At 41.7% G+C, this 26,722-nt stretch overlaps 1 protein-coding gene across 3 annotated transcripts in view; it reads left to right on the top strand.

Moving 5' to 3' along the window:
• Nucleotides 1-1,078: 1,078 nt before the first annotated feature.
• The window catches only part of ATP2C2 (ATPase secretory pathway Ca2+ transporting 2), a 28,134-nt gene continuing 2,490 nt past the window's right edge, over nucleotides 1,079-26,722 (top strand). The window contains exons 1-25 of one of the 3 annotated variants that reach the window (XM_081335984.1): nucleotides 1,090-1,410; nucleotides 5,435-5,545; nucleotides 6,723-6,839; nucleotides 7,408-7,497; nucleotides 7,834-7,869; nucleotides 7,968-8,029; nucleotides 8,855-8,963; nucleotides 9,774-9,923; nucleotides 11,423-11,491; nucleotides 12,334-12,409; nucleotides 12,760-12,826; nucleotides 13,507-13,631; nucleotides 15,169-15,266; nucleotides 15,547-15,648; nucleotides 16,290-16,379; nucleotides 17,237-17,338; nucleotides 18,514-18,670; nucleotides 19,953-20,123; nucleotides 20,879-20,976; nucleotides 21,071-21,121; nucleotides 22,404-22,570; nucleotides 23,750-23,818; nucleotides 23,918-24,034; nucleotides 24,773-24,920; nucleotides 26,016-26,111. In XM_081335984.1, coding sequence (XP_081192110.1) covers nucleotides 1,306-1,410; nucleotides 5,435-5,545; nucleotides 6,723-6,839; nucleotides 7,408-7,497; nucleotides 7,834-7,869; nucleotides 7,968-8,029; nucleotides 8,855-8,963; nucleotides 9,774-9,923; nucleotides 11,423-11,491; nucleotides 12,334-12,409; nucleotides 12,760-12,826; nucleotides 13,507-13,631; nucleotides 15,169-15,266; nucleotides 15,547-15,648; nucleotides 16,290-16,379; nucleotides 17,237-17,338; nucleotides 18,514-18,670; nucleotides 19,953-20,123; nucleotides 20,879-20,976; nucleotides 21,071-21,121; nucleotides 22,404-22,570; nucleotides 23,750-23,818; nucleotides 23,918-24,034; nucleotides 24,773-24,920; nucleotides 26,016-26,111 — 2,583 coding nt within the window. In that variant the 5' untranslated portion in view covers nucleotides 1,090-1,305. Of the gene's footprint in view, nucleotides 1,411-5,434; nucleotides 5,546-6,722; nucleotides 6,840-7,407; nucleotides 7,498-7,833; nucleotides 7,870-7,967; nucleotides 8,030-8,854; nucleotides 8,964-9,773; nucleotides 9,924-11,422; nucleotides 11,492-12,333; nucleotides 12,410-12,759; nucleotides 12,827-13,506; nucleotides 13,632-15,168; nucleotides 15,267-15,546; nucleotides 15,649-16,289; nucleotides 16,380-17,236; nucleotides 17,339-18,513; nucleotides 18,671-19,952; nucleotides 20,124-20,878; nucleotides 20,977-21,070; nucleotides 21,122-22,403; nucleotides 22,571-23,749; nucleotides 23,819-23,917; nucleotides 24,035-24,772; nucleotides 24,921-26,015; nucleotides 26,112-26,722 lie in introns of all 3 variants that reach the window. The other 2 variants (XM_081335985.1, XM_081335986.1) reach the window with 2 other exon arrangements.

The following is a 26,722-nucleotide window of genomic DNA, read 5'->3' as shown; positions in this document are numbered from 1 at the left end:
GATCCATTTGCAAATCTCAAATTCCAGATACTTGGGATAAAAAAAAACCACAATTTATGGAACACTAGAGAGGTCTTGTCTGAAAGGTTACGTGACCCTCCATAAAGCAGCTATTTTATTCCACGTCTGGACAAGAATTCATCCGCCGTGCAATTTTCACACACGGATCTACGGACTGTGACACAAGGATGTTGTTTTGGGCTTGGAGGAAAACGGTGTCATGTTTTAGCTCTTTGAATGGAAGAAATCAATCAACCGAAAATGGTTTTGCTTTAGGAGGGTTTGAAAAAAAAAAGGACAGTTGATTTGACCATTGTGTAACACTCCCGATGCAGCCTTCCAGTGGGGTAATTATGACCCCTATTTGTTCTGCTCAGTGTTAGCTGCTCTGTAAATACACATTATTCATGCAAACAGAGGACATTTCTCTGCAAAAATCAAGGGAAGGCAGAGTCACCGAACCTTTTCCTAAAGGTTAAGTCAGCATAGACTGGATTTTTCAAAAGGTCTTTCTGTAGAGCAGAGCCTCTCAAACTTGGCCACGTTCATTCAGGTGAACTTCAACTCCCAGAAATCCCCAGCCAACATTGTTGGAAATACTATGAACATTTATTTAACATTTGTAAAAAAAAAAAAAGTAAATTACAACTGAACTATGAGCGTAAGGGGATGTCAACAGCATCAGCCCTTTCAGAGAGACAGAAACATAGGTCTCCCTTCCCAAATGCATGCAATTTTACAATAGTTGAACCCAGCTGCTGTTGCAAATGTTCCTGCACACGTACGTAGAAACACACTAACCAGAGTTTGGGGCTTGCAACTCCTACAGCATAGCTGACAGCAGTTGCAGACGCTGGCCGCCAATGAACCGTTACACAAGAGTAGGAAAACAGCCCAAATTGTGACCTGGGGCAACAGATAGGACTTTAATACTCTTGTAAACCTACAACGCCACGTTTCCCAGGACCTGGGGGGGCGGGAGGGGGAAGGCTAAGCCTCCACAGACCAGACCAGTCCAGGTAGGTCAGCTGTTCTGAAGAAGAACTTGGCCCCTCCCAGGCACTTGTTGCGAATGGCAGGCGGGGCGTTGCTGTGTGTCTGTGTCAGGTGTCACTCTCGGCTCACCTTTCCATGCACCTCCTGAGCTTAGGAGGAAAGGTGAGCATTTCAGCCAGGAAACAAAAAGGTAATTCACAGCAGCAGCAGCAGCAGCTGTAGCTGAGGCAGCTTCTTCTTGAGCTGCGTGTTCCCCTCCAACACACACACACACACACACTTGTGCCTGCTCCCACTCTGCCCACCAAGATGGGAGCCACACTCTGCTTTGCCAAGTTCTTCCAGGATGGGTCCTCCTTCCTCCATCTGGGTCGGAAATACCAGTCCCTGGGCAGCAAGGAGACCGGAGACCAGGTCAGGAGAGGTTTTCTCGGGAGGGATGTTGGGTTGGAACTGACCGTCTGACTTGTCCTCTGGGCCAACTTTCGTTAATCTCCAGGGAGAGAGGGGGAAATGTGGCTCTTGCCACGAGGAGGGAGAAGAGTTGGTGAAGGCACACAGACCTGTGTGTGCATTTCTAAGTGACTGCAACGTTTGATAGAGACACAGACGTCTTACTCTTCGGCTGATCCACCTACCTTGTTTGGCTGGTTGCTTCTAGAATGACTCTCCCGGTTTTCGCCCCCGTCTCTTAAAAAGTTATTTTTTTATCATTCCCGTTACATTTGCACAGCCCTTTTTAGTCCTGACATTGATTCTCTTGCAGCATTCTTTCAACCACATTGCAAGGAAAGTCCTAGGAATGTTCTTTCCCCACCATGACTGGTGGAAGAATGGAAAGAGAGAGGATTGATGTAAAACAGGATGAACGGGAGAGTCAACTCAAAAGGTTGACCTTTTGCTCTTCACTACTCTTAAACTTCCTCGTCCCTTCAGTTGCTGGGTTCACGTAGCTCTCTAAGCTCACATTCTGGTGTAGCAAAAGATGGTGGCTGGGTTGATACAAACCAATGGTGGTTTCCCATTGCACGTTCACCTGTAACCTATTCATTGCCCGTTGTCCCAAGTCACTCTACTGTGAGAATCCAAGAACTGTTTCACACATGCCTCCAGAAGCTGTGAATGCTCCAACACTGGAAGTTTTTAAGAAGAGACTGGACAGACATTTGTCTGAAATGGTATAGGGTTTCCTGCCTTAGCAGGGGGTTGGACTAGATGACCTCCAAGGTCCCTTCCAACTTATTATTATTATTATTATTATTATTATTATTATTATTATTATTATTATTATTATTATTATTATTATTATATCAAAAGGAGAATTCTTGAAAACTCAAGGAGGAAGTTGCCAAATGAGGGGAGTGAAACTGCCTGTGTATTTTTGTCTCCAAGTTTTCCTTTGCCAGCTTGTTCTGTTCTTACAAGATTAATGTGCACAGCCTCTGCAAGAAAGTATGCTAATAAAACTCGGGGCAAACATTTCTGTTACGGGGAAGAAACCCTTTTAAAAATGCTTAATCTTTCATTGCACCTGATTGCTATCATGATAAAATAGCTAGAGCGGATACTTTTAGCATCATGTGCTATTTCAAAAGCCATTAAGGAGATAGGAAAGTTTCAGGCTGGTTACGTGTTTATTTAGATATTCAATACCCAAGGAATGAAATTTGGCAGATATTTTTTTAAAGTGTTCTGAGAAATAAATGGAGCCTCTTTTCCTTCCCCTTCGGGGCCTGAAATAGCCAGCAGGAAACCAGTAATAAGATGGCAATAAAACCAGAGAATAAAGAAAATAGTTGCAGTTTAAATCTGGGCCCTTTTAAGAAACTGCTTGCCTCACCCTCCCCTGCACTAAATACTTCCTAGAAATAAAGCAAGGGGGGGTAGGAAACAATGTATTATTTAAAAATGGGTCCATAAAATAATCAAAACTGCTCCTGGAAAAGTTAATAAGCTTTTTTTTTTAGAGCAAGGAGCTTAATGCATCTCTTTAGCTGGAATGCTGGTTTTACATATGTTGGAATGGATGTTAATTAATGGTAACTAACCAAGAAAAAGGGACGCGGTGGCTCAGTGGGTTAGGACGCTGAGCTTGTCGATCAGAAGGTCGGCAGTTTGGCAGGTCAAATCCCGAGTGCCGCGTAACAGAGTGAGCGCCTGTTACTCATCCCAGCTTCTGCCAACCTAGCAGTTCGAAAGCACGTAAAAATGCAAGTAGAAAAATAGGGACCGCTCCAGTGGGAAGGTAACAGCGTTCCGTGCGCCTTTGGCGTCTAGTCATGCCGGCCACATGACCACGGAGACGTCCTCGGACAAGCGCTGGCTCTTCGGCTTTGAAACGGAGATGAGCACCGGCCCCTAGAGTCGGAAACGACTAGCACGCATGTGCGGGGGAACCTTTACCTTTACCTTTAACCAAGAAAGGCAACTGGTTTTTTTCTTGGGTGTTGTTTTTTTTTTTTGCCTATGAGTGCCAGAAAACAGAAGACACGTTTCCTTGTTATATATACGTGGACAACAAAAGTTGTAAGATTAGCACTCCAGATGAAAGAGTAGAGCTTTTTAAAAAAATAAAAATAAAAATACAGTATTGAATCAAGAACATAGTATCTACCCATCCATCCATCCATCACCTGAATTTCACGCCAGTTGTTCCCAAAGCAGAACAAAACTAAAATAATAATAATAATGAAGAAAGGCACCCATGACAGAAGATATAAAAAGTGTCATTTCCATAACTGGAAGGAAGTTGTATCTGGTTCCTTGGCTTCTGAGACTGCATTGTTCAAATGTTTACAAGATTCCCATCACACCCACGAAGACTATAAACTTGGTTTATTTGAACTGAGAAAAGCTGTAAAACGCCCTAACGTCAGGAGATGTCCAACTCTGGCCACTTTAAGACTTGTGGACTTCAACTCCCAGAATTCCATTTTGGCTAGGGAATTCTGAGAGTTGATGTTTCCAAGACTTAAAAGTGGCCAAACCTGTACAACCCTGCCTTTGATTCGGATGTCTATGCATTGTGTCAAATCTAATCCTTGCAAAGCTAATCCTGGCTCATAGAAAAGCATGTTTAACCTTCCCCACCCCTCCTCAGTGTCCACGTTGGCCTGATTAAACTAATAATTCTATTTCCTCCCCCCCCCAAAAAAAAACAACCTGGTGAGAGACAACCTGCCTATTTTATTGTATTTAGCTTGTCAAGGGCAAAGTTTGTCAAAGGGGAACCTTGGCACACCAAACCAAATGCAAACACAAAAGTCTTTCCTTTAGATTTTCTGATGCATTGCAGCTCTGGGTCCATTCTGGATTGCTTCCCTTAACAACAACAAAAAAAACACATTTATCTGCTTCCCGGAGATTTAAGGGCAGTGTTTACTTTAACTCTTAAACTTGAAGTCACAATGAACTTAATCAAAAGAGCAAGAGAGAGAGGGGGGAAAAACTTGAAAACCAAAGCAAACACAGTGCTCATTTTCACAACCCAGGTCTTATGAAACTCCTGGCCTGGGGTATTAATTACCATGAACAAAAAAATGTCACATATTCAGAAACTACCCAGCTAGAGCCTGCTAGGCTACAGCATATTTCTCAACCTTCGCAGCTTTGTAATTATGGACTTCAACTCCCAGAATTCCCCAAGATATGTGGACTTCAACTCCCCAAATCCCCCAGCCAGCATGCTTTGAGATGTATGGACTTCAACTCCCTGAAGAATTCTGGGAGCTGAAGTCCACCCATCTTAAGGTGACCACGGTTGAGAAATGTTGCTCTAGTAGTGGAACGATGGAAGGAAACCTTAGTCCAGGGCTCTTCAAACTTGGGCCTGTTATGACTTGTGGACTTCAACTCCCAGAATTCCTCAGCCAGTATGCTTGCTGAGGAATTCTGGGAGTTGAAGTCCACAAGTCATAAAAGGGCCAAGTTTGAAGATCCCTACCTTAGTGCATCCACAATCAATCCATAGCCCCATGAACTTATACCCCATTTTTTGATGGCCTCCAGAAATTTTTTCCCAAGGAAAATGGGACAGACAATTGGAGACATCACCCATCAAACACTAAGCCTTTCCTTCGTCGTTTCCCTGCTATGCTCATCGGGAAAAGCATCTGCCCGATGGCTTCCAGAGACAAAAATACAACATCTTGTAAAGCGGAGTGTTAAATTTGTAATGGGCAAATTAACCCAATATGGCAGAAGACCCATAATTATGCCTAACGGATTTGAAAGGCCCACCTCTGATCAAGAGGGGGGAAGACAAATAATGCCTTCCTCTTTGTCAAAGTTCATTTGATGTTTGTTAGGGACAAAGAATCGGCATTTATGTGTGAAACTGGGCACTGGGCGCCTTCCCTACCCCAAACAGTGATTTAAGACAAGGATCAAGGAGAGTCTTAACGGCTAATGCTTCTCAATTTATTGCTTGCATGACCAGTCAGAAGATGAATCTGAACCAAAGTCACTTCATCAAGAGAAAGAAATTGAGGCCATTCCACCCAAAACAGCTTGCCAATGTCAAGTAGAAGAGCTGGCCAAAACCTTGCAGGTAATTGTCACCAGACCCTCAAAGGAGCAGTTTAGTATTATCCCTTTAGAAGAAAAAGGGTTGTCCCTCCATGGCTTAAAAAGATCTGTTCAGAATAAGGTAAATATTGTCTATCTGAAGAGCTTTTTATGAAACGAAGGAATGTTTGCTAACCAGTTTAAAACCGTTCAGGTGAAGAATGTCAGCCGAAGAGGGCTGATAGATAATTACTTTTTTTTCCACAGCCACAATGTTTTCTCTGCCTAAGAAGACAATCTCTTTGCAAAGATTCAAGCCAGTACAAGTACTGTATGAATAAGAAAGTTTAGGAATAAACACAAGATTGTGATCTTCCCCCCCCCCCAATCAGTAGCCACAACATTGAAAAAGTGTCCAAGAACTGAGAAGCCAACATTTTGATTCACCATGACTTTCCCTTTTGTCATGGAGGACAATGAAAAGCCGTTTAATTAACTGCACCTCTTTCTTTTGAATTTATGAGGCAAGTAGCAAAAGTACACACTAACACACACATACACAGTTGGGTCAGGTTTCAGGCTAGCCAAGTGTTTTATCTAGGCCAGGGGTAGGCAACCTCAGCTCTTTTATGACTCATGGACTTCAACTCCCAGAATTCTTGAGTCAGCATAGTCCATGAGTCAAAAAAGAGCCGAGGTTGCCTACCCCTGATCTAGGCTATCTCAGTTCAAGTGTTTGAATGAAGATATACACATTGGCCCCAACTAGAATTATGTGAGGAGAAGAACAGATCAGATTTCCATTTGCTTATCTCTCCTGCCTTCAGTGAGGTAGAAGGAGAAGGCCTCTTGCCTTGGATGCTACATCTTTCATAACTCTGATCATCAGGAGCCCTATTTCCTTGAAGACGTTATTTGCAGAGCAGCAGTTTCCCATCTTGGGAAGTTCTTTTAAGATCCTCTAAATCAGTGTTTTTCAACCTTGTCAATGTTAAGATGGACTTCATTTTCAACTCCCAGAATTCCCAGCCAGCCAAGGTTGAGCAACACTGTTCTAGATGTTAACGATGGTGGAGTCGAGCGCTAGGAAACCCAAAGATCAAAGAAGGGTAACTGTCTGATCAAAGTCAGTTTGTTTGCTGACACAGATGTTTAGCTCCATTGCGCCAAGCCAATTTTGCCCCAAAGTCTTGACTCTATTTCTTCGGTGTCTCTGCCAGGTTGACTTAGACAAAGGACTCTCAGAATTCTCAGTGCTGCAACGCAGAGTCAAACATGGATGGAATGAACTTGTGGCAGATAATACTGAACCGGTGTGGAAGAAATACCTTGACCAGGTAGCACATTTTAGCAGCAGGAAAAGGTGTGATTTGGGGTTGCAAAGTGGTGTAGACACAATATTCCTTCTAAGGCTGAGATGGGATTATAGGGATGGACAGTAAGTTAAGAGATAGAGAGAAAAGGATACTCTCAATGTGTCCAGAAGCTCAAGAGAAATCTGTGGTTAAGGTGGCTGGAGAACTTCTGGACTTGGTGCCAAGATCTGAATCTCTTGCAATGAATTCTGGGTGTGAAGTAAAGTGTAGCAACATTTAGTCTTACTATTGATTAATTGATGATGTGCCATCGAGTCTTTTTTTCCCCTCCTGGTGACCACATAGACAGATAGATCTCGTCTATGATGATCTGTCCCTAAACTGGTCCTTCAGCTCTTACAATGATGCACCCACAACCCCTGGAGCTGAGTCCCTCCATCTTGCTGGTGGTTGTCCTCTTCTTCAGAGACACGGGTCTTCACATAACACATCCAAATTAGGATAATTTGAGCCTGAGTCTCATTATAGACTGTTAAACAAAGAAAACAAGAATGACTTTTGTCAACGTCAACTCTTCCTTTCATTGTAGTTTAAGAACCCTTTGATCCTTTTGCTGCTGGCTTCTGCAGTGGTTAGTCTGATTACTAAAGAGTATGAAGATGCCGTGAGTATCACAATGGTACGTGGCTTCTCTCCCTTACAAGCGTGACTTTTGCAATACTTGAGCTCAGCATGATCGGAAGGGAACACTGCCAAAGGACAAGAAGAAAAATCTAAGTGTTTCTTGTAAAATCCCTCCATCTTTTGCTGATTGTGTTGTATGAAAGTCTTCCACACACATGTGTGTATGTGGTGGGGGGGGGGGTAGTAAATGAAAATGTTTGGACCCTTTTTTAAAAAAAAGTGCAGTTAATTATTATATCCAGATAGTCAAGGTGGGATTCGCCTGAACTGTTTATTGGTATTAAAAATGTGTCTGATTTATCTATCAACTTCATCTTTTCTTCCCCATTAGGCTGTCATTATTGTTGTCACCGTGGCTTTTGTCCAGGTACTATGATTTTCCACCTTAGATTATTACTATTATTAGTAGTAGTAGTGGCAGCAGCCGTCAGTGAAAAAACATAAACTGTGCTTCTTTTCCTGCAGGAGTATCGCTCTGAAAAATCGCTGGAAGAACTCAACAAGTTAGTTCCACCAGAGTGCAACTGGTAAGCAGGATCCTTGGAAGATACCTCACACTCCTTGAGGTGGGAGCCTCTACTGCCTCTTCTTCTCTTCCGTTCTGCTTCGGAAGTCTTCTGGCCACCATCTTTGCAGCAGAAATTCAGGCAATGTCTGAATTCAGGGAGCTATCAGGACCTTCTTGTCCTCAGCTGATCCATCTTCTTGACCATGGATCATCCTCTCTGCTGGCTGAATGTGAACAATGATGAAAAGTTCCTACTTCCTTATCAGTATTGGTGATTTATTTATGTGATACTATGTTGCTTACAATCTTAATTATCAGTTCTTGGACGGATGTCTATTTCTGGGTTGAGTTCAAGGAAAAACAACTTTGCCTGGGCAAATATATTTGAAGGTGTAAGAGTTTGGTCCAGTCTGAGGTTAGCCTATTAAACGATCAATACATGCTTTGATAGCTTTCTTTTTTTATATTCCATCTATATCTGGATTCAGACTTTAGAGCAGGGGTCTTCAAACTCGGCCCTTTTATGACTTGTGGACTTCAGTTCCCAGAATTCCTCAGACAGCTTGCCTGGCTGAGGAATTCTGGGAATTGAAGTCCACAAGTCATAAAAGGGCTGAGTTTGAAGACCCCTGCTTTAGAGATAAGAGAACAATTTGTTTGGTTGAAGTGTACAGTAGCTCCATGAAGTTGAATTCCACCCTGATAGGTTCCCAATGGCTCAAGTAGATCTTGCCTACAGAATTCCTTCCTTCTCTCCTCCCTATCTTCATCCACATCCACATCCCATTCACAAATGTGCTTTGCCGTATGTAAGTATTTCTTCTTTGTCTCTTTGAAAATCCAGCCTGAGAGAAGGAAAAATGCAACACCTTCTCGCTCGAGAACTTGTGCCAGGAGACATTGTCTGTCTTTCCATCGGTGATCGCATCCCTGCAGACATAAGACTCATAGAGGTAATGCTTGAAGGACACAAAAGGTCCTGAACATCCCATATGCATGTGGTCAAATGAATCAATCTGGAGTGAAATTCAATAGATAGTCCTGTGTTGGTGGTTCTTATGATTCTGAACCACTAAGAGTAGGTGAGTTGAGGAAGTCCACGCAAACCTCTTCCACACGTGTGTTTGAAAAGTGTTTTCAGAGTCCCTACTCCAAGATTTTTCTGTGGCTGGTGATGTAGCATGTCATGGCCAAGGAAATAAGATTCAAGGAGAAGAGGTCCAGTTGTAGAATACTTGGGTGCAAACTTACTTCACAACCACTTTGTTTGGCCATGGAAATTCTGGTCCCAAATGTGATCGTAATTTGAAGATCTCCTCATTTAAATAGAATAGAGCTGGAAGGGACTTTGGAGGTCTTCTAGTCCAGCCCCCTGCTCAAGCAGGAGAACCTATACCATCTCAGACAGGTGATTGTCTAGTCTCTTCTTTAAAATCTCCAGTGATGGAGACACCCATGATTTCTGAAGGTGAGCTGTTCCACTGGTTAATTGTCCTCACTGTCAGGAAGTTTTTCCTTAATTCCACGTTGTTTTTCTCTTTGATCAGTTTCCAACCATTGTTTCTTGTCCAGCCCTCTGGTGCTTTGGATAATAACATGACAACCCCCCCCCTTTGTCTTTGTGTCTTTATTTATTTATCTAATTTCTGTAGTCGCCCATCTCATGAGCAAGAGACTATGGGCAAATCTCCTAGATTAAGTGAAAGAGCAGTGTGGACTCAAAGGATGCAGTGAACAAGTGCGCTCACCCCAATTTTCTTTAGGTGATAGACCTCCTGGTGGATGAGTCCAGCTTGACTGGTGAAGTGGAGCCATGCAGTAAGAACGCTGGCATTTTAGCCACTTCGGGAGACATAACGGCCCTCACCAATGTGGTCTTCATGGGAACTCTTGTGAGATATGGCAAGGCTAAAGTGAGTGGCTTTCTGATCGTCAAATAACCAAGATAGTTGGTATGATTGAGGGTGTGGTGTGTTTTAAGTTTGTTGTTAGTAGCTGCTTGAGATCTTCACTGTGGCTGTTGGATATCAATCATAGCCTCATCATTCCATCTAACTTTTGAGAGGTGGGAGTGATGACCTCTGTTTGGAGGCTCTACAATCTGAATCAGTTCTTCCTATCTTGAACCAACAGAGCTGTAAAACTAGTTGAGCGTTCTTACATTGCAATCATTCTTTTCTAACATGGCTGGGCTGCCTCTTGCTGTTGGGAATCTCGATCTTTGACCTGTCTCTGAATTCTGAGATCTTTGGACAAAGATGGTTTTAAGACCATGGATCTGTTTCTGGACACTTTGGACAAAGGACAGCTCCAGTTTTGCCAGGTCCTGAGAGAACCCTCCACAATAGTTGTCTGTTGAGGATGGTTTCATACTCTGGTCTCGATCCCTTCCTTTCTAATTCATCCTTCTATCAGCTGTAGGACCTACGCATGATGAAGAGAAGGGCTTTCTTCCTTGTTATAACAAAGCCTGACTAAATCAGCCAGAACTAAATCTATAGAACTAGAAGAGATTGAATTCACTAGAAATGGGTCACTCTGTGGTCCAAAATAGACATTTTTTCATTAGATGTTGGGTTGGTGGAAAACTCTCCCAAGTGGTGAACCATAGAGCTGCATGATGGCAGCTCTTGAAATACAAAAACAGTTTCTGTCTATCCACAGAAGACAATGTGTCCCTTTGATCAGGAAGAGATGTTAAGGTTATCTGTCATATATTTATTAAGAAAAAAACCCTCCTTTTTGATCAATGATATGTCTCCATTTTCTTGGTTCCTCCACTTCTGAATCTAGGTTTCTTCCCTGAATGTGCATCCCTGCTCCTCCTGCATTTTTGGATGCTGGCCTGCTTCTCAAGAAAATCTTCCTTGAGATGTATAGGCTGTATTTGCACAACACTGAATCACAAACTAGGCAACCACATTTAAATTAGTTTGTGGTGCAAAGCTTGCCTACGCAGTTAGGTTATGGTTCAGCATGTCGTGTGAATCCAGCATATTGGGTGTATTGAATAAACTATGTTCACATGACCATGGATAATCATGTCTTCATTGTCCCTACAGCCCTCAACTGCTTTGTGAAAAATTGTCCAGTTAATATGAAGGGAAAAACTCTAGCTTGGAGAGAGAAGACTATTTAATTTGGAAATAGAAAAAGCAAGAGGCTTCTTTCCCAGTTCAGTAGTCTGGATCTAAAGCTTTTAGCACAGTAAAAAGACCTTAAAATTGCATTTATAGTTGTTGCAGAACTTGCATAGCTGTCCCTCAAATATTTTAAAAGTAAACAGGGGGCTGGGGTGATTAGGGTGTAAGAAATTCCCTCTATTATTTCAGAAAAGTGTCTGTGAATTTCAGAATGTAAGCAAAAAGTCAGCTTTGGATATACCATTTTCTAACCTCTTTTTATTCTGCAGGGGATTGTTATAGGAACCGGTGAAAACTCTCAGTTTGGGGAAGTCTTCAAAATGATGCAAGAAGAAGAGGTAAGACAACGCAGAGAAACAGACTCTGAACATGTCGTTCTCAACTCAACACCAAAATATTCCTTTAAGAACTTGGCTTAATTTGCCCTGTGTACTAGATGCCACTCCGTTCAGGATGACCAGGTGGGGGGAAAAGGTGTTGACATAGTTAGCAACAACACGTGACAAAACACAAAAGGAAACTACAGCAACAGGGTGTAGAATCTACTACAGCCATAACCAAGTAGAACTTGCAAAGATTTAGAGTAGAGTGGACCAACTGTTGATCAGTGCCTGGCCATGAAAAGCATATAGTTCAATTTATGTGGGATCTAGAATTCCAGGTACATTTTAAGATGTTTGTCCTTGATGGCCATACAGGTTAGGTCTACTTTTACTATACAGTTATAATAACAGAATCTTGCAACTCTGAATGTGCTTCCTGAGCACTGATGATGTTACCTAGTAAAGAAACATCTAATAGGAAACAACCGAAATTCAGAGAGCACCAAGGACCCCACAGTTCAACCATGAGCTATAAATATTCTCTTCTATTGGTACCATCCCCTCCTTTATCTTTGTGTAAACTAAGGAAGGGCATTCTCAAATTGCCCAAGTTTAAACCCCTCTTATATAACCATTTCCTTTGTAGCAGCTCTTCCTCTCTGTTCTTCAAGATATTCCCTCTACGCTGAGCCAGATAGGACTTTAAAGATGACAAATAGCAGTTTGGAAGCTGACTTGGTAGCCGGTGCAGATGCTGTGATAGTGTTATTATGTGGCCAATCAGTTCGATAGATTTCTTTCATGTGTTTTGCCCTTCCCCCTCCATTTTTTTCTTCCTTCTGGTCTAATGCATCAAGACTCCAAAGACACCTTTGCAGAGAAACATGGATAAATTGGGAAAACAACTTACTATTGCTTCCTTTGGGATCATTGGTAAGTTTTACTCTTTTTCCCCCCAAAAGCTTTGGAGACCAAAGACTATATGGGCTGTTTCAGTCTCCCACTGTCTACATCAGTGTTTCTCAACCACATCAACCTGAAGATGTGTGGACTTCAACATGGTTGGCTGGAGAATTCTGGGAGTTGAGGTCCACATATCTTCAAACTGATGAAGTTGAGAAATGGTGGCCTGCATTAAATGTGGGGTCTTGATTCTCCTCTTCAGATACTTATGTTTATGGATATGGTCAGAAAAATAAGCTACTTTTTGAGCATATAGAAGGCCTCAGTTACTTTGCCAGATCTGTGATGCAATGGAGTAAATGATGTCTATGTTTTTCAAGGTTTACTCATGCTGATTGGCTGGCTGCAAGGGAAACATCTCCTTGACATGTTCACCATTGGTGTCAGGTAAGTTTGAGAGATTTCTCCCACATGTAGGCATAGCATGTTGAACTATCAAAGGACCTGAAGCTGAGTTGACGGGCAGAGACTTGGTTTGTTGAATTAAAATTGGTTTTAAAAGATCATAACAACTTGATTCTGACTTCAGTTAACCCATAGTAGTTGGGATCACTCATCATGCTAGGCCAAAGCCAAAGCCAGATATACTACATCATGAATCAGTATGATATATAAACTTTCTCATAGAGTCAAGAAGGAACATATCTAGTGGACTTCCTGCTCAGTGAAAGAATGCCAGGGTTGTCCAGCCTCTAATTTAAGACCAATGCAGTCTTCTACAATACATTTCTTCTATCTGGCTTTGTCTGGATATGTTGTATGACAATTCCCAACACCCTAGAGACATCAGGTCAAAACAGTAGAATTAGAAGTCTTCTTGAAAAGCCAACTTCAACCTAACAGTCTTCCCTGGAATAGACATTCCACAAACCCCTGCTTTCCTGGGTCATTTACCCAAGTTCATTGGTAAAGGTCTAGCTAGATCTCAAAAATTGATTAGTGTCCCTCCGGTCTTCTGTCTGTGCTCTAGAATGAGGGTTTTGGAGCAAGTTGATGCTTGGATATACTTCCTTGCAGGAAAAGGTAGTGGTGTGTAACATCAGTGGTAAATGATTATGTGTGCGCAGCTTGGCGGTGGCTGCCATCCCTGAAGGCCTGCCCATCGTAGTCACGGTGACGCTAGTATTGGGTGTCTTGAGAATGGCCAAGAAACAAGTCATCGTGAAGAAGTTGCCCATAGTGGAAACTCTAGGTGAGTCAGAAAAATTCCTTGTTAGGGGGAAAATGGTAATAATAGGGAATATACTGCAATTGAATTTACTAATGCTGAGGTTAATTCAACTATGACAGTTTCCATTCTTTCCATTCTTTCAATTAAGGTGATGCCATAAGTTTCTCATTCATCTTCCAAGTCCTCATTACGAATAGACTGTATGTGGCTATTGTTGAAACCTATATTTATTTAAGATTATCCTATTGGCTTAAATATCTGTTTGGGATACGTTAAAATACCTTGTTAAAATATGAGGAAAACTTTTCATTTGCAAAAATGCTACAAATCTTCAAAGCTTGGCAGTACATTTCTCCAAAGACTTGCTTTTGCAAAGGGAGAGGTCAAAAAGTGGATATGCCAATAAAAAAAATCTGGAAAAAGGAAAAATGTTCAGATTTAATTTCTTCCTTCAAAGTTAATTTCAACTGCATTCGTGTTTAAAAATATTGCATTCATTTCTTTCTCCTATCTGCTCAATTTCTTTTTCTAATTTCCATTTTTCTTCCTTCCTTCCTTCCCTTCTCTTCCCTTCCCTCCTTCCTTTTGCAATAAAACAATAATATATACCTGAAAAGCCATCTGTTAGACATTTTCAGGAAAAACTGACGTAAGATGAAGCAAATGAAAACAGACAGTACGGTGGTTGTCTCTGGCCACTACACATGAATTCCAGGTAGAGAAATGAATTAGTGATTCCTCCTCATGATTTATTCCTAAGAAGTTATCTTCTATTAGTTCAAGCTTTCTGAAAAATGCAAGAGATAAGCGCTCTTCAGAATCACGTTGGAGAAGGTTAGATGAAGGAGATAAAATTAATAACATTATTCTAGCGCAGGCTGAATTGTTGGCTGCTGGCTTAGGTGGTTTTTAAATGTTGGCAGACATAAGTCATGGAAGAGGATAAATCTTTTAGATGGCCTCTGATATGAGAAGTGGCTTTTTTTCCTGGTGGATCTTCTGAAGTTACTTCAATTGTCACCCTAAGACAAAAAAACACTGGCTCAAATAGATAATGGAATAACAAAGTTGAAAGGGACCTTCGAGGTCTTCTAGTCCAACCCCCTGCTCAAGCAAGAGACCCAATACCATTCTGAAGAAATGGCTGTCCAGTCTTTTCTTAAACACCTCCAATGATGGAGCACTCACAACATCTGGAGGCAGGTTGTTCCACTGATTGTTCTCCCTGTCGGGAAATGTCTCCTTAGTTCCAGGTTGCTTCTCTCCTTGATTAGTTTCCATCCGTTGCTTCTTGTCCTTCCTTCAGGTTGACCCCCTCTTCTTTGTGGCAGCCCCATAGATATTGGAGGACTGCTCTCCTGTTACCCCTAGTCCTTCTTTTCATTATTATTATTATTATTATTATTATTATTAATTTTATTTGTATACCGCCCTTCTCCCAAAGGACTCAGGGCGGTGAACAGGGCAATACTTAAACTAGACAACTAAATCTTTAGCATTTGAGAGGTCTCTGTTAGTTACTAACGTAGACCCAAAATGGGCAACCCTTTCTTCTCAGGCTGTTGCAACGTGATTTGTTCTGATAAGACCGGAACTCTGACTACGAATGAGATGACCGTGGTTCAGCTTGTGACCTCTGATGGATTTAAGGCAGAGGTACTGCAGAATTTTCCATAGACATTTGTAATCTAGCAATAATGGGCTTAATCTTAGCTATTCTTATCTAATGTTTTAGCTTTGATTGGAAATTGTCCATACAGGTTTTTTTTGTTAAATGCGGCCCATACGTCTCCCACCCTGATTTGTGACTGCTTAGATTGTTCAGTTCTTTAAAAACCAGAGAATTGCCTCCTAACCAGGGCTTTCTCTTTGTAATGTAGATAGAAACGGTTGGCTGTGTCTTTATGCTCCTTATTACTGATTTATATTCTTCCAGGTGAGTGGAGTTGGATATAACAGAGAAGGAAATGTGTGCCTTTTACCATCTAAAGAAGTCATCAAAGGATTTTCAAACATCTCAGTGGGAAAACTTGTGGAGGTAAATTATTTGATCACTTCAAATAACAGGTTATTCCCCTAACCTGTTGTTATTAATAACAATGCCTTGAAGGATGAAGACAAACACAGCGTTTCCAGTATACCGGAATGCTGCTTGTGAAGTTTCATTTCCAGTTCTGAGGCAAGCATAAATATTTGGATTTACTTATAAAAATCATTTCTCAGGCCTCTAGGGCAGCTTCCAAAATTTTTGAAAGACCTTTAACAATAAAAAATAGGATAAAAACACTAAGAGAGAGCAAAAGTCATGAACTGAGCATCTTCTAAAAGTCCATGCTGAACCATCTAAATCTCAATAAAGGGGGAAATCAATATTTTGAAAGTTCTGTCCACAAAAATGGTTTTGTCCCATAGGTGATGACATATTTGCAGTGGACAACATATTGCAGGAGAGATCACCGGCTATTCTTCTTTTCTTAGGAAGTTCATTTAAGTAAAGCAACATTTCACGACATGCAAAATGCTTGTTTATTGGAGGAAAGTTAACGTTCAAGGCTATAGAGCTAGCTCATGGCTTTGGGGCTCATCCCTTGGGTCAAACTGAATGCAGAACTGATATAGAGGTGGTGATTCCTTCACCTCTTTCTGTACTTCCTAAAAGCTGAAATGAAACTTTTGTAGGCTGGTTGTGTGGCCAACAATGCAGTGATCAGAAAGGCAGCGGTGATGGGACAACCCACGGAAGGAGCCCTCCTTGCCTTGGCTATGAAGGTAAGGTCCTTTACCGTGATTCCTAGTCTTATTAATCTTAATTTCATTTGGTCTTGTTTAATCTGAAAAGGCAGGGAAGCAGCACCTTGCTGTACTGCGATTGTCAAGATAGGAGAAAATCATTTAACATATTCTAAGGATTGCATGATTAAAAAAAATGATCAGTCAGGATAGCAGTTATCTGCATATTACACAGCCCTACCATTTCTTCTTAATGTCCCTTCAATGGTTTGGAATTTAGCCAGTTAAAAATACACATATGCTTCAGCATTCACACACACACAAAATATCCAATGAGTAGGAATGATGCCACATAATCCTAACCCCAGCCACCACTTCCATTAGATAGTTGACTGGAAACATAGGATCCTGGGAAAGACAGAAGTCTTCTAATAAAGGATAATTATTTCCAGAAGTATAGCTGTGATTGAAAGAAGGAATGTAGCACTGGGAAGATGGAGAAAGACAAAAGTCTTGGTGGAAGACTTAAGACATCTTAATGTTGACTCTCCAAGCCTCTCCAGGCATGGAAATTGTGTGTTGCCAATTAACAGAGGTGAATCCACTGGCAGGAAGGTGACCTAACTGGGAACACAGTCTGCTTATATGTTTGCAATAAAGCAAGGCCGATAAGAAATCCGAGCCTTCAAAAGAAAACTCAATCTAAATAGCCCCAGTTTGATAACCTTTTCCAAAACCCAATGTTGCACTTCAAAAGCAACATAGAAATGTGTTGCTTAAATATTCAGCTTTTGACTGGAGAGGTGTTGATGCAATTTTGTCTTAAGTCTACTGTAGGGCAACCAGCCCCGTAATGAATTTCCAGTGACATTCTGTCCTTCTCTTATCTGCTGTAGATGGACCTGGATGATATAAACGATACTTACTTGCGGACAAAAGAGATTCCCTTTAGCTCAGAGCAAAAATGGATGGCTGTGAAGTGTGCTTTGAAAAATCAGGTACAGAAGAAACCATTCTGCTTGTTTTAGTTGTCTCCAGATCAAGCTTAGAAACTAAAATGTCGGCTGGCAACCCCCAGGGGGAGGGCCTTCTCTGTGGGAGCGCCAGCCCTGTGGAATCAACTTCCCCTTGAGCTCCGGATGGCCCCGGATCTCCCGTCCTTTCGCCGCAGCCTTAAAACATTCCTTTTCCATCAGGCTGACCTGGACTGACAGAGATTTTTAAAATGTTTTTAACGCATTATTGGGGCTGCTAGTTTAATTCTTTTTTAACTTTTGTATTATTGTATTTTTACTGCTGTAAGCCGCCCTGAGTCCTTTGGGAGATAGGACGGCATATAAGTCCCATAAATGATAGATAGATAGATAGATAGATAGATAGATAGATAGATAGATAGATAGATAGATAGATAGATAGATAGATAGATTAATAGATAGAAGAGACCATTCATGTAGGAATCTGTTTCAGTTAACGGCATGTTATCGCAGTTATATCTCACCATTTCCCTCTTTCTCATCCTCACAACTCCCTTTGAGGGAAGCTCAGTAGAGTTGACCCAACATTACTCAATGGCCTTCCAGGCTGGGTGATCCAGGGGACTTTTCAAATATGGTCCTCTGTCTCAAAGGTGCTTTTTCACTGTTTTTTCCCTTCAGGAAGAACTTCTGCTCCGATGCTCTCTATTCCTATATCCTTGTGGGATTCAAACCACATCATAAACCAGTGTCAAATAGACTACACCATAGCTTAGCCGTGAAGGTTCACCTCACGGCTATCTCCGACACGTGCCGAGTTGGAGAAACAAAATATTTCCTTTCTTAATATGGCACACCATGCCATGTTTTAAAGATATTATGTATATAATAGGACCAAACCAACCAATTAATTTAGGATATAGAAGGGTCAACATTTCTAAATGTTCTCCTAGTTGTGTCAATGGAGATTCTCAGTCATCCAGGGATCATGGTTGTCCCAAAGATGCTTTTTCAGGAGGGAATGGAAGCTGTCTGCAAGGAGTACAAATCCTTCCATTCCCCACCATCTGGTCAGAGCCAAAGAAGCTTCTTGGATGAGAAGCGAAACATCTTGGAAGAAAAGCAAGAAAGTCCAGTTGCCTCCTGAGAAAGCACCTTTGGGTTCTCCTAGTTGTATTTTCCACCCTCTCCTCTCCCAGGATCAAGAAGACATCTACTTCATGAAGGGGGCCTTTAAAGAAGTGATGCAGCATTGCACCATGTTCAACAACGGGGGGATTGCTCTGTCCTTGACTCCCCAACAGAAAGCTTCCTACGCCCAAGAAGAAAAGGCCATGGGTTCCCTTGGCTTGCGAGGTCAGTCCATGCCTGTGCCTCATTTTACCCCAATCTTGACGTGCTCAACAAATTAAGGTTCTTAAGCAAAAAGAAAGTCTTCAGCCAACTAAGGAAAACAGCTCCATACTAAGGATAGCATTATCAAAAAGACCCCTCCAGGCTCACGAAAGCTCTTTCAAAGAACATTTGGAGACAGGGATGTGAGCAATGGAGGAGACTGAGATGGATGACCAGGATATTTTGGATTATGAACAGTGCTATGGATATGATGGACTACAGTGAAGTGGTAGTTTCGAAGGAAGGAAGGAAGGAAGGAAGGAAGGAAGGAGCAAATTCTAGACAGACGGGTGAGACACGAAGCAACATGGCCCGGGGCTGGATAAGAGGAAGAGATTCAGAATTGCTATTTGCTATAATCTCCCAGGGTATTGTCAGGTGCAAAAAAGCAGGGCCACACATTAAGTTCCAATTAAACTGATTTATTGGTCATGTCTATGGACAGGAATCTAGTCAGTCAATGATTAGAACCATTTTGCACTAGCTAAGGGTTAATGGAATTTAAGAGGGGTTAGATTTAGTCCACTTGTGGGAATGTTGAGAGTCTAAGCTGATTCCTCTCTTGACTCCATTCCCAGGCTCTGCCATTCATTCTCATACAGGTGTATCTATAAAAGTGAGAGTAGTAACTGTTTAATCTGGCAAGATTCTGTCTATTGTGCATAAGCAAATGAACTGATCATTGGCTGGATTGCTTCATGATGTTCTCTTCAGCCAAGCCTGACAATTTGTTTACATTTAGTCGGATTAGGGATTATTATAGTTGCAACTTTATATAGTATTGTTTAATTACTATGGTGATTGAAACTGTGTTTATATTACTGCTGGGTGTTTAGCCTCATGACTGAAGCAACCTAGAAGCATTTGAACTAAGTCAATAAATCAGCCCTAGCTTCTTTCAGAAATGGGACATGAAACAGCACCTCTTACAAACATTGTAAATTAGTGGAAGGTTCTCATAGATAGTAGTAGTAATTTTAATGTCCTGGCCCTAAAGAGCTTATTTTATAGGCAAGGGCCAAAATCTAGAATGTACTTTTTTTATTTGGATGGATAAAGAAATTGGAAGACAGCCCAACTGAATTAAGAGGGGTCAAACATGACCTGTTAGCAAGAGAATCACGTTGCAATGTTCTGTACCAACTGCATTTTTCCAAAATTTCCAGAGGCCACTTTCTGCCAGTAACGTAAATTGAAAGTAAGATGGTCCATTGTTATTTTCACTCTCCTTTTCTCATCTTAGTGCTTGCCCTGGCTTCTGGCCCAGAACTTGGCAGATTAACGTTTCTGGGTCTAGTCGGAATCATTGATCCTCCACGAGAAGGCGTCAAAGAAGCCGTTGAAATCCTCAACAACTCAGGCGTAGCTGTGAAAATGATAACTGGAGATGCCTTTGAAACAGCTTTGGCCATTGGTAAGCAAGACATGAAATACAGCCATTTCTTTTTTAGAACGACACTGTCGTTGCTTGGATCCTTGCTTTGATTTACTCTTAGATATAGATGAAGCTGGGCTGAAGGATTCAGGTTGGACACAGCAAGGCTGTTCTCCTCTAACCTAACCCAACGGTGCAAAAATTCCCACACAATACTATTTTCTTAACTGCAAACTGCTTTACCCTGCTCATTTAACGTGTCAGAGATATTCAACCATTTGTCGTTTGCATCATCTGACTTCATTCAGAATTCAGAAAATGTAGATCTCTCTGTCTTCTCTTGCCAACTCCAAAGAAGTCCCATGTCATGGTCCTGCAACCTTTTGAGAATCCAACGTCGATGGCAAAAGTTACAACTTTGCAGGATCCTAGTTTTATTTTTATTCCAGATTTCCTTCTCTGAAGTCCTGGAGAAGGTTGCATGGATATTTCTGTCCAAGAGCTCCAGTGGAATTAAGTCTGGATCCAAGCCAACATCCTCGGCAGCTCCCTTGAGATCATTTATTGGTTCCTTCACTCAAGAGATGCAGCCAGTGAATCACAGACCAAGAGAAAGGCTAGAGGTGTCCAGAATACCCCGCCATGAAAAGTCTCAGAGGCAGTTCAATTTTGAAACAAACACACACAAAAATGCCCCTTTTGAATCATAATGAGCCATTTTTTTCTTCCATGAATGTATGCTTTGTATAAGTTAAATCTGTCATTATGTGCTTAACGGGTTTCTTTCGTTGCAGGGAAGAATATTGGTCTTTGTAATGGGAAAATGAACGCTATGTCTGGGGAAGAGTTGGAAAACATTGATGACTCGGTGCTGTCTTCAAGAGTCAAAAATGTAACGGTGTTTGAAGGAGTCATGAGAATCTGATGTTGGGCAACTCTTCTCAAACAAAGCCATGGTCTCAAATACATCTCTTCTTCTCTTCCAGGTTTCCATCTTCTTCCGAACAAGCCCCAAACACAAAGTTAAAATAATAAAGGTACCATTTCGATTGTAGTCTAGAGGCCCGTATTTTTTCCCTTCCTTGCAATGGATTCTGCTTCTTGGTGATCTCCCTTTCACATTAATTGTTGACTGCAGAATAAGATCCTACTGAGATCCCATCCGCCTTCTTCGTTCTTCTTGCACTCCTTTCGACAATAAAGGTCTACTACTCATTCTTTGCTGACAATCAGGAGGAAGGGACTGTCTCTGCCTAGCTATTCCAATAGTGCAAAATGAAATCATTCCAAACTAGGGTGTATTTTTATCACTGATTTTTTCCCCCTTACAAAACTTAGGACTGGATCTTTTAGAGGTAACAAAATCAGACTGTTGCTCTTTAGTTGACCAAAGGAAATTTCCAACTCTGTTCTCCTTCCTTAAGCAGTGAATTAACAACAAACTGCAGGCAAAAATAGACTGAACTTGTTGGTAAAAATATACAGTGGCCTTGATCGAATTATTACTGTTTTCTTTGCCCAAGGTGCAAGTAACTTTTATTTGTTTTTGATCTGAGTCTTGTGGCTTCTTAAAAGGAGCACGGTTAATTAGCTAAAAAAACTCCCAACAGCTAATCCACAAACACCTTGTTCCAGTTTATGACAATCATGAAGGGACAATCAGATAATCATTTAAACAGACCTGGATAAACACCCATTTGGCAAATGTGGGATTAAGGCACCAACACAAACGTGGTTTAGTTTGAGTCTAGCAATTATCTTTGCATGAACATTGATCCTTGGATTTAATCTCTGTAATCTCTGATGAGGAGGTTTCAACAGATCACAAATCTTACTTTGCTTTCATTGCAAGAATTAACGCTTACAGGTTTCCAAAAGCCCACTTAACATCTGTGTACATTTTAGCATCAATAACTTAGGATCTCTACTCTGAACATTTAGCTCTTTTCTTGATAATAAATGTCCTTGACTTATGACCATTGTTTAACAATCATTCAAAAGTGTCCGGGGGGGGGGGTCACATGATCACCGTGTGTGACTTTCCCAGGGGCTCTTGCCAAACAAAGTCAATGAGGGTAGCCAGATTCTCTTAATGACCATGTGTTTAGTTTAACGAGCACAGCAAAGAAAAAAAGGGGGGGCATAAAATTGGGTACAACTTACCTTAAGGGCTTTTTCAGCCCCAGTTGTGGTTGTTAAGTCGGGGATTACCTGTAATTTAAATCTGCTTCGTTTTTCCAAAGCAAAGCTTCCGTCTACTTACCTAAGAAACCCAATCTGGCAGATGCCAAGGCTTAAACTCATCTGTCATTTCTGCAGGCTTTGCAAAAGGCAAGGGCCATCGTGGGCATGACAGGGGATGGCGTGAACGACGCCGTGGCCTTGAAGTCTGCCGATATTGGGATTGCGATGGGACGGGCAGGCACGGATGTGAGCAAGGAAGCTGCCAACATGATTCTTGTGGACGACAATTTCTCAGCAATCATGTAAGTAGTTCATCCTGGAAATGTTTCTCCGACACACACACACACACACAACATTTCTGGAATCCTTTGATGTTACCACGCACCACTGCACAGCCCACTGAACACTCCTGAGTGTATATTCATGACCACTTCTTCCACTGAGGACAAAGTTGGGGGCAATTAAGCTGACTTTGTAATAATGCCGCTTGGGGGGTGTATGAAAGCCCTAATAAGCAGGCATATACATAGAATGAAGGCTACTGCTAAGCTTGTAAGCCGCCCCGAGTCTTCGGAGAAGGGCGGGATATAAATGGAATTAAAATAAATAAAAATAAATAAAGTGGGTAGAATTGGGGGGGGGGAATGAAATAATGGAGGCCAACTGCTAATATTAGCAATAGCAATAGCACTTATATACCGCTTCACCATGCTTTACAGCCCTCTCTGAGCGGTTTACACAGTCAGCACCTGGCCCCCAACAATCTCGGGTCCTCATTTTACTGACCTCGGAAGGACGGAAGGCTGAATCGACCTTGAGTCGGTCAGGATCGAACTCCTAGCAGTGGGTAGTTAGCCTGCAATACCACATTCTAACCACTGTGCCACCACGGCGCTCTGTTAAAAGTTCCCACTGACTCCTGGACAAAGGTAATAAAGCTGAGCCAGTATCAAATGTTTCATACAATTTTCTGGTTTACATCCCTAATATAGGTAATCCTCGACTTACGACTTGCAATTGAGCCCAAAGTTTCTGTGGCTAAACGAGACAGTTTTTTAAGTGAGTTTTGCCCCATTTATGACGTCTCTTGCCCAAGCTGTTAAATAAATCACTGCAGTGGTTAAGTTAGTAACTTGGTTGCTAAAATAATCTGGCTTCCCCGTCGACTTTACGGGTCAGAAGGTTGCAATCGAAGATCATGTGACCACAGAGATGCTGCAGCAGTTGTTAAAGTGTCAAAATGGTCATGCATCACTTTTTTTTTAGTGCCGTTACTTCGAAACGGTCACTAAACAAACAGCGGTAGGTCAAGAACTACCTGTATTGAAGATCTGAACGGTGTGCGAAAAGGTCCTGGTGTGGAAAAGATCTCTATTCAAATAAATATATAAATAAAAATGGTTTCACAAAAAATGGATGATACTCTGTCTGAGCTTCACTATATATATCCGAGTATGGAAATTGTGCTTTGTTCCCAACAGACACGCCATAGAAGAGGGGAAGGGCATATTTTACAACATTAAGAACTTTGTTCGATTTCAACTCAGCACGTAAGTCATCACTGGATCCCAAGAAGGCAACTGAGGTTGTTTTCAAAGAGGAATGGAGAACGATGATTGATTTTTGTCTTTTACTTTTCCTCCTTTTAGGAGCATCTCTGCTCTAACTTTAATAGCTCTATCCACGATATTCAATTTGCCAAATCCACTCAATGCTATGCAGATCCTATGGATCAATATCATCATGGATGGTCCCCCAGCTCAAAGGTGAGCACCCCGGTATGAAAATTAGGACCTTCCCATCCCCAAATCCAGATCTGATTCCTTTCTACTTCTCCCATAAAAACTTAAATATACAATTAAAGCAGAAGTTGAAAATCCTTGTTTGAAATTGGATATGAAAAGTGATTTGAGGGGAAGCTGGGTGGCACCCATCCTTCCACCAAGCTACAAATATACCAAAGACAAATGTATGCACTCAATATTTCTACAACGATCAGCTCTTTTGAAATGAGAGTTTACGGAACTACTATCAAATCTCTTACTTCACCGCTTTCTTTTCCCCCAAGGATTCAGCTGATACTGATAGAAGAGAATATTGGTAGCTCAGGATTGAATTGTGGGGGGTCCTCGATGGTCTCTGAGCTTGGTTTTCTTGCAGACGTTTCATGACCTGACTAAGTAATATCAACAGTGCGAAGACTGTTCTGGAACTGATGATATTACCTAGTTTGGTCATGAAACGTCTGCAAGAAAACCACCAAGCTCAGAGATCAGCAAGAACCGCACGATTAAGATGATGCCTCAACTTATTTTCTTCATTAATAATTATTTCAATATCTCTAAATTTCTCCAGGTTTAGCACTAACCCATATTTAGTCTGGTGTAGATCACCCTTAGGGACTCAAATCCTAACCAGGGTAATTTCCCTAGTAAATATAAATAAGCAATTAGTTTGTGTTTGTAAAACAATGTCTTCTTTATTATTATCCTGGGATCGGAAAGTTTGGGTGTTGAGCCAGTAGACAAAGATGCTATCAAAAAGCCTCCGAGAAACACCACCGATACAATCCTCAGCAAGTCCCTGATTCTAAAAATTATACTTTCGGCAACCATTATCATCGCCGGGACCATGTACGTCTTTTGGAAGGAGGTAAGATCGTAGTAGATCGTCACAGACCATGCCTGGTTCCATCACTTTCTTGACACCGTTCCTGTATTTTCCTTAATATGCACATTTCATTGAGGTGAGATTTTTTTTGCTCCCTTAGTGCATCCAACTCAGACACTGAGCCTTCCCTACTTGGCTCTGGATTTGCATTCAGGATGAGGATGTGCAAATTGGCTGAACAAAGGTGTTTTTTTTTTTTGAAGGCATACAAATTACTTTTTCAGTAGCCTTTAGAATAAAATTGAGCTGGAAGGGACCTTGAAGGTCTTCTAGTCCAGCCCCCCCACTCAAGCAGGAGAACCTTGTCCCAAAGGCGATTTTTTTTTAAAGGCAACTTGGCTTCCTTGGTTTCCTTCTTGAAGACGTTTCGCTTCTCATCCAAGAAGCTTCTTCGGAACCGAAGATGTTTTCTTGGATGAGAAGCAAAACCTCTTCCAGCAAGAACAAAGAACGTCCAGCTGCCTCTTGCGGAAGCACCTTTGGGGTTTCCTTGAAGACGTTCCAGCAGTTCCAAAAAGGCCCCACAGCCATTTGCACTACTCAGGTGACCCCAAGGGGGCAGATAAACCTCCAAGCGGCCTCCATGAGTCTCAAGAGAGAGTGCTAATGACCAGATGACTGCAAGGATCTAATGACTACTTCCATCCTCCGCCGTTCAGTCAGAACTGAAGAAGCCTCTGGGATGAGAAGCGAAATGTCCTCAAGAGAACGAACACAGAAAGTCCAGTTGCCTTTTGAGAAGAAAAAAAAAAGCCCCTTTGGGACTTTTTGCAGGTGGCAGAGTGGCAAAATGGGCACATTTGCTGCATTCGGCCTTGGACCAATCTCCTGGTGGCTTGCCTGCCAGCAGGTGTACATTTATGCCCATGCTATTTATATGCTTTGGCACTACTACTTTCCTTCTAAACCTTTTTTTTTCCAAAAGAAGTACAACCTGTTTTCAAGGTGATTGTGACTTTACCAACAAAAGGTTCATTGTGAGGTGGGAGGGCCTTCAGTATTCATGCTGACGCTCGGGGTTTCTCTCAACCCCCTCCTCTCTTTGATAAATACATTTTTATCACGTCGCCTTTCCAGATTCCAGAAAGTGGCATAACGCCCCGGACAACAACAATGACTTTCACTTGCTTTGTTTTCTTTGACCTCTTCAACGCCCTGGCTTGTCGATCTCAGGTGAGAGTGGAAGCTAATACAGCAGAATCCATTGATAAACGATCATGCACAACGTTTTAGCTTAACTTTTGTTTTGCTTGGGAAAGAGATGCTGGGCGGAATTGCACTACATCCTTAAATGGCTCCTCTTTTAGCTTAGGAAAATCCTGCCCAAACTGAGACACTTTGGCAAGTGTTTGTGTGCAAGGTATTCAATCTGGACAGCAGGCACCCACACCCTCCCACTGAACAATTCCTTACTGTTATGCTGTTCTCCAATTTTCCAGTCGGAGGAAAACAATCTCTGCTTTCTTTCCTAGAGTAGATCTTACTGGTGTGTGTGTGTGTGTGTGTGTGTGTGTGTGTGTGTGTGTGTACGCGCACAAGCATGCATGCATGTAGATACACATACATATAAGGTTAAATTGAATACCTAAAGTTACAGCATCAAAAGGTACATTCGTGCAGGCACAGCAACCGGCTTTAAAGAATTCCATTTTTTTTATTCACCTGTTCATCTCCAACATCTTCTAGAATGTTTTTTTGCTAGAAATGCTATTAGGGACACAATGGTTATAACCCTGTTTTCGGTCAACCCAAAGGCTGCTGGTTAAAAAATTAGGAAAGGTGTA

This window comes from Vipera berus, assembly GCF_964194415.1.
Source record: "Vipera berus genome assembly, chromosome: 10".
NCBI lineage: Eukaryota > Metazoa > Chordata > Lepidosauria > Squamata > Viperidae > Vipera > Vipera berus.
The sequence above is the reverse complement of the archived record's forward strand: the minus strand, read 5'-3'. Positions and strand labels throughout refer to the sequence as shown.